Here is a 14673-nt window from a genome sequence, read left to right as displayed (position 1 = left end):
CAGTTAAAAAGAAAGGGCTGGAGGGCACTTTGACAGCTACAGCATCCTTCAGCTGATGCCCAGCTACCTTTGGGTAAGAAATTCTGAAGCCTGACAGAAAACTAACACCAAGCCAAAGAGCTCCAGCTGTTAGCCCACTTACTGCCTTAGAAGAAACAACTAACTGCAAACCATGACCAGCTATTAGAAACTGTTAGTGGCACATCCATTGTGCAGCGGAAAGGAATAATCAACTTCCTCTGGCTTGAGGTCCATGCTGCAGGCAAGAGGCATCTATTTAAATCCCTCTATTGTGCACAGAGAAGATGCTAGTAAATATTTGCCAATGTGGCTAAAGCTATTTTATAGTGAGCTACATACTCCCTTTATGTTGTTTCCCATTCTGCTTTCAGCAGGGTTTCTCAACAAAGGGGAATTTCCTTGCTGTATCTGCTTGCTGTTGCTACAGGATTACTCATACAGCTTTAAGGTGGTGTGAGTTGCATTTTTCTGAGCTACTCAGTGGCAGAGGCTCAAAATGGCAATAAAGCAAAATCGCTCCAGCCAAACTTCTGCAGATCACCTCTTGGCTTCCACAGTAAGATGCAGACATGTGAGGAGGGCCATGGGGTGGAGAACAGCTGTTGTTGAAAAACCGCAGCTTTGCCTGGACTAGAGAGAAAATCCTCCAGAGACAGGGGAAGAACCTGGCTTTGCTCACATGTAGAAAGGCTTAGGAGTGAGTGAGCTTACAGACAAAGCAGACTGCTTCCTCCAGTTTCCGTAGCAGCTGAAATGCCAGAAATAGTAGAAATACAACACCCATAAATAGTGCTTTTTCCTTAGGAAAGGAAAGTGATTTTTTTTTAACCTGTTGGGGCACAGACAAGCCCCTTTGGTGTAAGGAGCTAGTCTCTCAACCACAACCTAGGCTGCGCATGCCTGAGGCACTGCCACATCAGACCCAGTCTCTACTAAGCATGGTCAGTCAAGCAAGCGTAGTCTGTCCTCCCTAGAGTGTGATTTCACAGATCATGGCTAGATCTGCATTCACCCAGGCCCCTGCCCAGTCCCACAGCCCAGCAGGCTCTGTGGCAGTGCCCCCTGACAGCCCACCAGCCCAGCAGAACCTGAGCCACATACTGCCTCAGTCACTTCTATGGGAGATGGGTGCAGAGCCCAAGGCGCATTCCCTGCTTCAACATGCTCCTTAGCACTTCTGCTAAGGACATAATGCTTCTCCTATTCCAGACCACTAAACTATGTCAGGAAGCCCTGAATCCAAAAGAACAGCAGCATGGGATCAGGAAGGGAGAACAAACGTTGGAGGAAGCCTGAAAGCAGATCCTTCAGCATAAGCAGCAATATAAGAGTTGATCCTCGGAAGTCCTCTCCATTTCGGGATATTCAGTGCTCTGTGATACATGATGTCTTTTAAATTACCTCAGTAAAAGTCTGATTCAGTCTTTCAGAGTTTTCCTTTGGAAAAGTCCTGATGGCAATAGTTAAAGGAAAATCCCATCCCAATTTGCCTCAAACCCCTGTTTAAACAACATGCAGAAATTATCTGTTCAGCTTCTTGCATGAGACACAGCAATTGCCCTCAGCTGGGGGTGGAACAGGCTAATAATAATGAATGAGCAACATTCAGCCTTGCATAACTCAATTCAAAGAACAACCATTCTCTCTTTGTTTTTTTAATTTTTCCTCTATTAATCAAAACAGTAACTATCAGAAAGCAGAGAAGCCTTAAAAGCCTTAAATAAAGAACATCCAAGAGATGTTGCTTTTTACCTTGTTTTACACTGGAAACAGTCAGCTAATTCATAACAGCCTGGCAAAGTGACCAAATCTGTAAACTGACAGACTGATCAGTATGTATTTTTTTCCCCTGAGATTCACCTGTGTGTCTCTAGATTTTCTGGTCATACTGTCTTCATTTCTGCTATCCTGGGAACTTTTGGAATAACTTTAGGATATTACATGTGAAGTGTGATGTCATCTCCTTGGAATTAAAAAAAAAAAGGGAGGGAGATTGCTTCACAGCCCAGCAGATGTTACTTCTTTTCAAACCTGAGGGAATTTCATGGACTCTTTTCCCCTAAAAGATCACAAAAAATATAAAACCCCAGGAAGGCTTCAGTCTTATTTCATAACTTAAATACACAATGTGTTTTTTTCAACTACGTGAGGGAATTAGCCTCTGTTAAAGAAGAGGAATACTGCCAACTGTTAAGATTTTCTCGATGCATTCTCAAAAGAGCTTGACTGAAGTTAATTTGTGAATTCTGTGAGAAGAATCTCATTTTATGTTCTGTCTAGTTCTATGAAACATTTTGAGACAGCACACATTGAGATTTATTGGACCCCAGTTCTCCTGCCAGCTGAGAAATGCTGATGGGAACTGAAATTATGCAGGAATTCATGTCATCCTTCAGTGCTGCCTGTTACTGGAACGAGCGGTGCACGGATCATGGTCTTTCCCATCATTCTGAGTCTTTGGTCCTTCTGTGCAAAAAGAATGCAACCTGGCCACAGCTGCCCAGCATTGTACAACTTGGGACCTGTGGTTTAGCAACCACAGGCCTGCGGTTGGCAGCTGCTGCCACTCAGTACTCTGATCGCACTCCAGTGTTGGCAGGAATTTACTCACACGTACTACAAACTAACTAGAAACATCTTTAGGACTATATGTCTTTTTCCTGCAAATGTAGTTTAGCTATTTCCATCATTGTGTCTAAAGTGTATACAATTTGCACTTTCCACATCTGTCTGTTTCTGTTCTTTGGGTCTCATATTTAGCTGCACATCTATTAAATCCTGAAAACATAAGAAAGCAAAGGAATTCGTGATTTAGAAACACAGCAGTGAAAATTACAGCCCAAGCCACTACTGTAATCGCTACTTGGCGTGTTGGTCTCAGAAGAGGGCCCAGAGTCTTTCCAGCTTGCTCAAAGAGATGGTAGAGCAACCTCAGTTGCTGTAAATAAGCATGGCATCACTGAAGTCAGTTTTCACCACTCAGTACTTCCGTAATGGATTAAAAGTAAACTGTAGAATTTGCATAGGAAACTGTTGCACCTATTGCAGAGACAACATTCCTATGCTCACTGCACTGTCTCACATAAGCAGTATTTCACCTTTTACACTAAGAGACAGGAAGCAATTAAGTTTGCATGGCTAACGCATTTATCTTAATTCATTTATCTAACACGTGTGTGTCAAAACCTGTAGGTGTATCTGTCTAGACTGTAAGACAGCAACTTATATGTATCTGTACTTATATAGCTCCATAGTGCTCTACACTAATTAGTGTTTTCTACATTAATTAAAAAGATTAAATAAGGGATATAATGTAACATATACATCTTAAGAATACCTATTCATAGAATCATGGAATCACAGAATCACCAGGTTGGAAAAAAACCACTGGATCATCGAGTCCAACCATTCCTATCAAATACTAAACCATGCCCCTCAGCGCCTCGTCCACCTGTCCCTTAAACACCTCCAGGGAAAGTGACTCAGCCGTCAATAAGTAACCAAGAGCCACAGCCAACACTGACATCAAATGCCCATAATGTAAAGAAATAAATAAATTCTTCCAAGTGTTTACTATTGCTTGCTATTCTAACTCTTCGTTCTAATGAAATTCCAGCTTTGCAGTCTCCTGTTACAGAAAAAGTGGAAGTGTGCGATGTGTCTGTAAGGAAAACTACGCAGGACCCAACTGTGAAAGGTAAGAAGCTAACAGGATGATTTATTGTCCAACAACACTGAAGTCCTGAATCCTCCCATATGGGGGAGAAATATTATGCATCTCTTTTCACCAAGCTGAATCATGTATGTTAAAGCATCTCATTCGGTTCCTACTACAAACTATAATAACTTTTTGTGGAGACATGTCAGGGTAAGACAGACATGCATATCTATCTGATGTATTTTAACCAAGTTCTTGCACTTTATGTTCTTTCTTGTGGTGATCCTCCTAAAAGGAATATAATTTATGCATCAAAATACAAAATGCAAATGAGAAACAGCAGTTGAATTGAAAAATAACCAAGCAAACAACTATAAGCCAAACAACTATTGCTTTTCAACTTTCCCTTATGCCCATAAACAATTTCCAGTAAAGATATTCTAAATAAAAACCTACACAAATAAGTGGAGCCATACATCAGAAAGATAACTTCATCTCCTAGGTAATAAAAGGCAATCTTACTAGCTATGAAGAAACATGGATGGTGTTTCAGTGAATGTCAAAGGCCTGACTATAAATCAGAAAATCTCCTTGAGCAGCCAAAAAATTAAAACAGCTCTAATGGAAATATTGAGAGGTACAGGATAGCTTAGACACTATCTTCCTGAACTTCTCTTTTTGTTTTTCCTAAAAGCTCCTGAAGTATTTAAGATTTCAGTCCACTTTCATTAATGGGCAAGTTTTGAATTCAAATGATACTTAGCATAACAATCAGAGAAGGGAGAAAGGGGATGCTTAAGATGCAAAGAAAATCAATACGAAAAAGGTAAGATGAAAAAGAATGAAGGCTTTTGCCATAACAGATGATGCAAAAACATCAGCACATTACCTCTGGATCACTAGCACACTGACAGCAATAGTGAAAGCCTTTTAGACAGATGGCACAAAAACACAAAAGTCCACCCTTGTTTCCAGGCCGATGGCTGTATTCTTTTGTTCTTCCAAAATGTCAGATTTATACACAAAGGATAATGCAGACAATTAAAAGGTCAGTGAGGTTTCTTAATGGTTATTAAAATGTCAAGCAAGACTATAAGCAATTTAGATCCTATGAAATGAGTAGCAGATGCACAGTAACAGCAGAAAATAGCATCAGCTTTTTTTCTAATAGCCACTACCCAGCCTGACACAGTGCATCTCTCTCAAGGAAAGCAAAACTGCATAGATGGGTTGAAAAAGTTACAGAAAGTAATCAGCCTGTCCTGGTCACCATGTTAAGCCCTTGACTAACTGCTGGGGTGTGCTGCAAGCAGTGGTAAATGGGATTTTCCCTCTGGTAGGCTCCTGGCCCTACTCCCATTTGTGTCAGAAACAATGAAAAGCGTTTTGGAGACTAATGAGAAATGCATTCCTTGTCCATGTCCGCTTGATAAAGAGCAAGCCCCCTTCTTGCAGATACTGCTGCTGGGCACTACTGTTCCCTGTTCCCACAGACAGCTATCGTGCCACCAACATGCTAGCAGGAGGACTAGGGGATCCTGAACAAGAGCGGGCTGTTCTTCCCTGCAGCCCAAATAGCACCTTGTGTCCCTAAGTGGAAGGCTCCAGCTTGCTCACCACTCTTCCTGCCAGCTCTCCGCAGCAGTGGGTATGAGCATTGTGGGGCAGCAAGATGTAGAACACCCCCCTAAAGCCAGCGTGTCGGATTTCCAGAGCAGCACACCAGGAGGCAATCCGCTTCATTTCCTCTGGCATTCGCTTAGCAGTCTTGCTTTTGCTGCTCCAGGGTCTTGGCACAAACCCATTCAGGTTATGTTTACCAGCAAATGATGTTGTGAAATCATGGAGGCCTTTCCTAGAGGCTGAGAAAACCAGTTTCCCAATTTGAAATTTAGGAATTAATTATTTTTCTCCTGGACTTCAGCAAGAAGGCATTAAGGTGACAGCAACTGAAATCCAGGTTTTATTAATGCCCAAATGTTAAAAAAAAAGATAACTGAAAAAATCATGCTTTAGTGTCCAAAGTAAATAGGAAAAAAAATCTGGCATTGCTAGAGAAGAGGAAGTTAATTTCTTGCTCACCGATAATTACAGGAAGCAAACACGACTGCAAAATGAAACAGATAACTGAGCAGCTTTATTATGGGAGAGGAAATACTCTTTGTCAGCAACAAAGAACCATTTCTTGATACAATGGAGGAAAAGACGTTTATGGTGGGCCTCTATGTTTTCAGGCCATAAATTGCAGAGATGGAGCAGTATGTTTCTAACCAGCAGCCTCTGCTCTTCTCTCATGCTACCAACAATATAAAAGAGGCCAATTGCAGTCTGGCCCTATGAGATACACTGAGTGGCAAAGAGAAGGGGAAAATGAAGGTGACACATTTATATTCAGCTTTAAAATTCTTATTTGTTTTAGACAGCTACTCTAGATGAGGAGATACAGATAATAAAAGTGATTCAGATGGTCACAAAAAGTAGCACTTACAAAATATGTCTATGAGGATGTAAGGAACTGTCCACCACATTTCTGCCAAGTGAACTGAGTAGTATATTTCAGAAAAGAAAAAAATCACCTTGCCCTGGTGAGAGGGCAGATGTTGTGGGCCCAATGGGAATAGTATGTGATCTTTGATAGATGCTGGCTGAAAATCAGAGCTGGATAGCAGTAAGCAAAATGCTGGTCTTGTCCCAGCACTACTGAGCAGCTTCTGTGATTTGGTGGCCACATCCATTTGGTGACATCCATTTGGAAAATACTTAACTACAGAAAAATAAAAAGAAACTGCAAGATTTTGAGAATTCAGAATAAACAAAATCATACTACTTTTAAACCCAGAAACATTTTTCTTCTTGTTCAAACCCCATAAACGTACTGGAATTTTGAAATCTGGGAAAATACTACAAGCTCAGACTGGCTGAAATAGTAGAAAATTATAGCAAGACTTTTGGCAAAACTAAAAATAGACAACCCATCACTGCCTGCTCCGAATCCCCTGGGAAAGGGGAGTGATTCCACCAAAGCCAGCTAAATTGCACATATTATGCTCCATGTCACCTAGTTCTTCAAGAGATGCATAGAACTTCAAGTCACAATTTTATTCTTTACATCTTGGTCCCCTGAGTGATAAGATCTGCACCAAAGAACCTGGCAGTGCTGCAAAGAGAAAGAGTCTTTGTTATTGGCAAAAGCACTATTTGAGGCAGCCAAATGGTTTATATTAAAATGCTTGAAATTTTATATGTGTTTACTGTGGGGTTCGGGACTGGAACATGAACAAAGTGGTATTGAGGAAATTACTCTCTTTATTAAAAGAAAGATCAGCATATGTAGGAATAGATCAAAACTGGAAGCTCTTATCAGATCTCCCACATTTTCATCATTCAGATATAGCAGAGCCTGGATTCATACTTTAGGAGACAATAGAACTTGGCTCGGGTCTGGTAGCCAGAAATCTGGGAAAATTAAACTAAACTGCCTGAGAGCTCACCCTCCCCACCCATAAACATATTCTTAAAACAGGACTTTATGGATAGGAGACAAAAGAAGGACAACAGGGTGATAAAAGAGGATGAAATACAATAGCTGCTCCTTACCTAAATCACTGCAACAACTATTCAGTCCTCCAAATTATTCTGTAAGCAATTACTACTCCAGCTAGTTATCCCCCTCCTTGCAGTAATTCTTCATTCCCAGTGTACAAGTCCCTCATATCTGTGGCCCAGGCTGCTGGGTCATGGACCCTCCTGCCACCCTGCAGTAACACCATGAATGGCATGGGTTGCTCCTGTCCCACCAGCTGGCCACTCCAGTCCATCAGCTGCTGCTCTGCACTGCTCCAGCCACCAGCTCCTTCAGCAATGCCCTTGCTCAAGGATGTGCCCCTGTGAGCTGCTCCATGCCCACTCACTCCAGTGCCGGCTCTGTTCATCTCACTGATTGTTTTGCAGAGGTTTCTCTGACTCATAGGATTAAGCATGCTCTCTGCTACCAGCAGAAACTCCATTAAACAAAACCCTCTCTTTCCAAATGATCACACCAAATCTATTATCTGTTTTAGCTTAGGGTCAGTGGTCAAACAAGAATGTTAGATATCGCTGGTTTGTCTAGACTTTCAAAAGCCACTAAAGTTCCATCTTCTCTTCCATTTTAAGATGTAGTAAGTTTTCCGTCTTCCTAAACATGCTAGGACATGAAAAGCAACTTGGACCCATTTTAGGCCTCCCCTGGAGTGCTCATCATCCACCTCCCTCTCACCCTCTGCAAACCAACAGAGGAATTCTCCCCTCCTGCGCTGGTGGCTGCTCTCAGTTGTTTGCTCTGAGCTGGCAGGCTAATGTTGAACAAACCTGAAAAACAGAGGCTGGTTCAGTGCCTGTTTTGTCTTGCAAAAACCAGAAACCATCCCAATGCTTCATCATAGAAGTACTTACATAAACCTTTTATACTTAGTACTTTGTTATATACATTATAATGGAAATAAGGTCTGAACTTCCTCTGAGTTTCAGCATCATGAAATGCAGACTCTTAACTCAGTTTCCTATATGACACAATATAGTTGGTGAGATCCAAAGATGAAAAAGACCAAAATAAACACTACAGCTGCCTCTCTGCCAATGTCATTCTGTCATAAATTTTAGAACAATGGGGAACAAATCATTTTACTGCTGAACACACACCCACAGGAAAAAAAACAAACCTCAGACTGGTGTGACTGAAAGATATATGTAACTGTAAAGACTGAGATTAGAGCACAGAAGAGCCTTTGCAGAAATACAGCTCCTAATATGCTTCTGTCTTTTAGTAGCTGCAGTCCATCATCAATTCCTAGTGACATAAATAAGGTGAGAGAATAAATAGTCCTGCAGATGGGAATGTCATTGCTCATCACTGCTGGGTTTGCTCTTCCTTTCAGGTGTGCCCCTGGTTACTATGGGAACCCTTTGTTAATTGGAAGCAGTTGTAAAAAATGTAACTGCAGTGGCAACTCAGACCCAAACCTGATCTTTGAAGACTGTGATGAAGTGACCGGGCAGTGTCGCAACTGCCTGCACAACACCATCGGGTTCAACTGCGAACGATGTGCTCCGGGTTACTATGGAGATGCCAGATTCGCTAAAAACTGTACAGGTACTGTCTATAGTTTAGTATAGCAGAGCTGAGGGAAATGCAGCACAACATGGCCTACAGATGACCTCCCAGAGATCAGAGATGCCTGAACCAGTAAGTGCCCTAGGAGGCAGCGTGTGCTCCTGGACACCTACCTGGTGGGCTAATTCAGATGCCTGTTCAGTTGAATCATCCCAGGCACTAGCACTCTTTCCATTGCCCTTGAGGAATACTCAGACCCCAGACTTTCAACATTTCAAATGCCTGGAAAAGGTGAATGTAGGCACTATGGTATCCTGCATCTTGTTTTAAATAAGGGTCTCTAAGTTTTCTTTGGGAAGAGACTTCTCCTTTGTGTTTGTTCATACCAAATGCCACCTAACATGACCCCTCAGTCTGGTGGCACTTAAAGACTTGAAAGTTGGGGTTTTTTTATGGAAATAGGGTCGTCCTTCCTGTCCTGACTCAATACCCCCTCAGTGTTCTTCATTTCTCATGTGTCTGTGTAATCTTGCTGGTTATCGTATTCCCATGCCAGAGACGACTGTACTTCAAGAGGCTGGTAGAGTGCTACCCGCAGGATTTCCTAAAACATACTCACATAGGATTACAGAGGTTTATGTCCTTTAATAATTAGTCTCCTAATTTACATGGAGTTTGATCCAAATAGGAATTTGAGCTCATGCCCTTTGCTTTTGTTTTGGCTCTGGGAGACAAGTTTAAAGTTGTCTTTCAAACCACCAAGGAACAGTAACAGCTAAAGGCAAAATGCAGGTGCTCAGAGTAAGAACCTTGGAGCTTCCTCCCAACACCTTTGCCACAGTTCTTCACTCAAAAATCAGAACACAAATGGGGTAGCTGGATCACTCCTAGCTCTTAGCTGACTTGAAAGTAAGACACAGCCAAACCACACACACAACTTGGACATTTTAAGTGCTCCTGGATCTTCAGGTACAGGGTTTGTCCTGGATTTTACAGGTACAGGTAAGGCCTTGGGGCCTTAGGAATGCCTTGATCAAGCTATGCCCTTCTTGCAACTCACTGTACGCTTTGACCTTGCTTTTTAGTAGCTTACTATAAAGTGCTAAGGCATGTTTTGAGACCTGCAGGACAGAATTTGTGAGGTTGCTCTGTATTCAGGAGCCCTTTGCATTGCTGTCTTCATTTGTAGAGGACCACCTATGAAGTCACTAGTGGTCCCCTAAGGTTTTATGTTCCTGTACCATTACAGCAAGAAGATGAGAGTCCATTTCCAGGATGTAATTTATATTGCAAAGTCACATGCTTAAATTCCATTTATGCTGAATGGGGGAGGTGGTGCACACACATAGTAATCCCAAAAGCCAATCCTAAATATCCAAATTAGCCAAAGACAGCAGCTGCAGGGAACAGCCAGCCCCAAAACTCAGGTCCTGCCTGGATTTAGGCATGAAACACATGCCTGAAATTCAATATTTCTGTGATTTTGAGGTTGCAAAAGCAGACCTTGTTTATGCACTTCGCTGCCTAATTCGGTTCACCAGAGCTGATTTAACATCATTTCTCCCATAAAGAATGACAGGATCTAGTTTGTGGCTCCTTAATGTTATGAGGCAGGAGAAATGCACCCAGAACTTCAACTCAGCAAACCACAGCAATTATGCCCTAACCATATGCTAAAGCAGAGCTTCAAATAGCAGGGAGTAGCTTTGCCAGAAGTCTGAGGATTACAGGGTATTCCAAGTGTCTAAGTAGATTACACAAGACATAATTTCGGAAGACATCTCTGAACACAGAGTTTCTAAACTGAAGTTAAGTCACATTTTCATCACCTCAGTACGGTTTTGGGTTGCAGCCTTAAGGAGCTGCAAGTATTAGAGGCAGAATGCCTTGATATTATTTACATTTCTGAGGTACAGTTTAAGTGGGATTTCGTGGTGCACAGGACTTCTCTATACAGGCTTTTCATGCAGACTGCCAACTAGCTTAGTAATTCTCTTCATCAGCAGATTTCCTTGTACTGTTTGATCTTTACTAAAAATTAAGTGCTTGGGCACTTGAATGTGTTGTAAGAAGTACAGTTTTTCTCTGTTTAAAAGAGAATTTAATATTGTAGTTGAGTCTAGCAAATCCTGATTTTCAAGTACTGTGTTTCAGAAAATTACACACTTCTTGTTTCATCTTCATTTCTGCTAAACAAAGCAACGTGCTATACTTGATATTAGTGCATAGATTGCCTGCACCACTCGATACATCCATAATATCCAAACTATTCAGGTAATTTACAAGGCAAGCTTGTATTTTGACATTTTGGAGCAAATAGGAATTCTTGTTTAGAAAAATATTGATTCTGAAATAAGACAAATGCCTTCTTTAAAATACAAAAACACAGAAAAAAAACCCTAGTGTCAGGAAAAAGAGAGTCGATGTACATGGTTTCCACAGAGTGCCTCAAGGGGTGTACAGGAAAAAAAAAACCAAACCTGCAGGAGCACTAAATAAGCTACATCTCTATCCAGTTAAGATCATCTTTTTTTCTTTCAAGCAAAAGACAAAATCGTTGTAGCTGTGGATAGTAGTTTTCAGCTTCTTTTCAATACATTTTTTAACTATGTCCTCTAGCCACACTTCAAAGCTTTCCACAAATGTCTCTCAGAAATGAAGGTAAATTTAGAAGCTTCATCCACCAATAAGCTAGAGTAGCACTGAAAGTCATAGTTCCCTACTGAAAACATGATACCTCCTAAACAAGAAGATAAAAAATTGTCAGGACTGCTTTTGAAATTCATTTACTATAAGCATTTGTTGAGCAGAATAAGAGTTTTCCATTTAAATAAGAGGTAATATTTGATTTTCTTGATCACCAATCTCACACAAATTTTAATCTTGTAATTGAAATCTTGCCACATATTTTGGGACTGATCCTGTGTTAAAAGTCAAGAGATAAATCTCTGCTTTCAGCTGAGACTTTCATTTCACTTCATAACAAAAGAAATTGCAAATTAAAAAATTGTGGATCGAGGAGTAAGGAGACACCCAGTTCACGCAGGTTGTGGTGAGGTCAAAATATTGAATGCCCCACAGAATTCATAACCAAATTCCATTCTTACAATGGTACAAAAATGAATAGTACCACCAACACTGGTTCAGTTACACAGGATTATTCAAATGTTAGTGCGTCATGTCGATTTTGAAGCTGTATTATGCATTTTCCCTGATCATTCTTCAAATGTGCCATGTGGAATGTAAATACAAGGGTAATTCATAGAGAACAATGAATGGGCTGCAATAAAACAGCAGTAAACAATTTTGTTATACAAGATTCTGCTGAAACCACAAATCACAATAGCAAAACAAATTCCATATAAGTCACTGCTGTTCTTACATTCTGCTTGTGTTTTCTGTTATTCTATCAAAGTGTTCCAAGAATATTTTAATCATTAAAATAATATCTTTTAGAAGACCAATTAAACCTTGAAAGAGACACTTTAGATTAAGAGTTATGCCTTCTAAAAAGCCACTTGTGCTGGCAATAAATATGTAGATTAAGTTTAAAAAAAACTGTAAAATCTCATTTATTCTTAATTATAAGTGGTAGGAGATATTTACTTTGTGATATGTTCAAGCTGATGATGAAATTAGAGTCCACTATCAAACCCTGATAGCTGGAAAGCTTATTTAGTGCCTGTCTGACAGTGTTGATAAATTCCACGTGTCTGTGGAGAGATTTATAACTAGTAATTAACTCTAGTTTTACTGCTTTCCTTAGCTCACATCCTAAATGACACCCTGAGTAGATGGTGATACACAATGACCCAGTAGTCAACTCCAGCTCTGCTGCCTCTGCTTGTGACCAGCTGGGGAGCTTTGAGCAAGTCACTTCAGCACAGGCTCTCTGGATCTGTTTCCTGCCTCATATTTCATCTGGTCCAATTCGACTGCAGTGCAAAGAACACGTTTTTCTACATACTGAAAGGAAAATCAGTCCAAGATGTTCTTGATTTTGACTGCACTTGTGCAATCCTATGTACAATCATTTCTCGAGTCTTGGGAGAGGAAAGGTGGGACGCACATTTTGAAGATTCTTCTTTCAAAATTCCTTTCTTTCCCTCCAGAATGTAACTGTGGAGGGAGAATGTGTGACAGCCAGACTGGAGAATGCCTCGCAGACAGTCCTGAAGTTTCTACTGGAACAGACTGCCCAACCATCAGTAAGAAGATTATCGTGAGAACACCAAAAATAATATTGCTGTTGTATTTAGATGCTTGCGAATACTAAATTAAGAGCTTGGTTCTCCAGTGGGCTCAGCACTGTGACCTTGGTCCCACGGGCACTTAAACATGTGAATATGCACAATGCCCAACAGACTGAGTATTTAAATGTATTCTCCCTTGCTTGGCTCAGTCTTTAATTGTAAAGAAAGTTGTTCCATCTGTATACAAACCCAGGAGCTAGAGGAGCAAAATGAGGCTCCCATGATCCAAGAGGAGGTGGTCAGAGCCTTGCTTGTCCAACTAGACACCCACAGGTCTATGGGGACGGATGGGATTCACTCAAGGGTATTGAAGGAGCTGGCCAAACCCCTTTCCATCATCTTCCAACTGTCCTGGAAGACTGGGGAAGTTCCACTGGACTGGAGGCTGGCTGATGTTGTGCCCATTGGCACAAGAAGGGTCGCAGGGAAGACCCAGGGAACTACAGGCCTGTCAGTCTGACCTCATTGCCAGGGAAAGTCATGGAACAAGTGATCTTGAGTGCTATCATGAAGCACATGCAAGAGAACTGGGTGATCAGGCCCAGTCAACACGGGTTCACAAAAGGCAGGTCTTGCCAAACTAACCTGATCACCTTCTATGACAAAGTGACTCGGCTGCTGGATGAGGGAAAGGCTGTGGATGTGGTCTTCCTGGACTTCAGTAAAGCCTTTGACACAGTTTCTCACAGCATTCTGCTTGAGAAACTGTCAGCCTCTGGCCTGGACAGGCGCACACTCTCCTGGATGAAGGCATTGAGTGCACCTTTAGCAAGTTTGCGGACGACACTAAGCTGGGTGGAAGTGTGGATCTGCTGGAGGGTAGGGAGGCTCTGCAAAGGGACCTGAACAGGCTGGACCACTGGGCTGAGTCCAATGGCATGAGGTTTAACAAGGCCAAGTGCTGGGTCCTGCACTTGGGGCACAACAACCCTATGCAGTGCTACAGATTAGGAGAAGTCTGTCTAGAAAGCTGCCTGGAGGAGAGGGACCTGGGGGTGTTGGTTGACAGCCGACTGAACATGAGCCAGCAGTGTGCCCAGGTGGCCAAGAAGGCCAATGGCATCTTGGCTTGTATCAGAAACGGCGTGACCAGCAGGTCCAGGGAGGTTATTCTCCCTCTGTACTCGGCACTGGTGAGACCCCTCCTCGAATCCTGTGTTCAGTTCTGGGCCCCTCACCACAAGAAGGATGTTGAGGCTCTGGAGCAAGTCCAGGGAAGAGCAACAAAGCTGGTGAAGGGGCTGGAGAACAGGCCTTATGAGGAACGGCTGAGAGAGCTGGGGTTGTTTAGCCTGGAGAAGAGGAGGCTGAGGGGAGATCTCATTGCTCTCTATAACTACCTGAAAGGAGGTTGTAGAGAGGAGGGAGCTGGGCTCTTCTCCCAAGTGACAGGGGACAGGACAAGAGGGAATGGCCTCAAGCTCCATCAGGGGAGACTTAGGCTGGACATTAGGAAAAAAATTTTCACAGAAAGGGTTATTGGGCACTGGAACAGGCTATCCAGGGAGGTGGTTGAGTCACCTTCCCTGGAGGTGGTTAAGGCACGGGTGGACGAGGTGCTAAGGGGCATGGTTTAGTGTTTGATAGGGATGGTTGGACTCAATGATCTGGTGGGTCTCTTCCAACCTGGTTATTCTATGATTCTATGA

General features: G+C 42.1%; 1 protein-coding gene across 1 annotated transcript in view; it reads left to right on the top strand.

Moving 5' to 3' along the window:
* Positions 1-14673, top strand: part of LAMA4 (laminin subunit alpha 4) — a 104249-nt gene that overhangs the window by 37187 nt on the left and 52389 nt on the right. The window contains exons 4-6 of the mRNA XM_069851722.1: positions 3638-3718; positions 8596-8810; positions 12884-12979. Coding sequence (XP_069707823.1) covers positions 3638-3718; positions 8596-8810; positions 12884-12979 — 392 coding nt within the window. The remainder of the gene's footprint in view (positions 1-3637; positions 3719-8595; positions 8811-12883; positions 12980-14673) is intronic.

The sequence above is a fragment of the Phaenicophaeus curvirostris genome, chromosome 2, assembly GCF_032191515.1.
Source record: "Phaenicophaeus curvirostris isolate KB17595 chromosome 2, BPBGC_Pcur_1.0, whole genome shotgun sequence".
Lineage (NCBI taxonomy): Eukaryota > Metazoa > Chordata > Aves > Cuculiformes > Cuculidae > Phaenicophaeus > Phaenicophaeus curvirostris.
The sequence above is the reverse complement of the archived record's forward strand: the minus strand, read 5'-3'. Positions and strand labels throughout refer to the sequence as shown.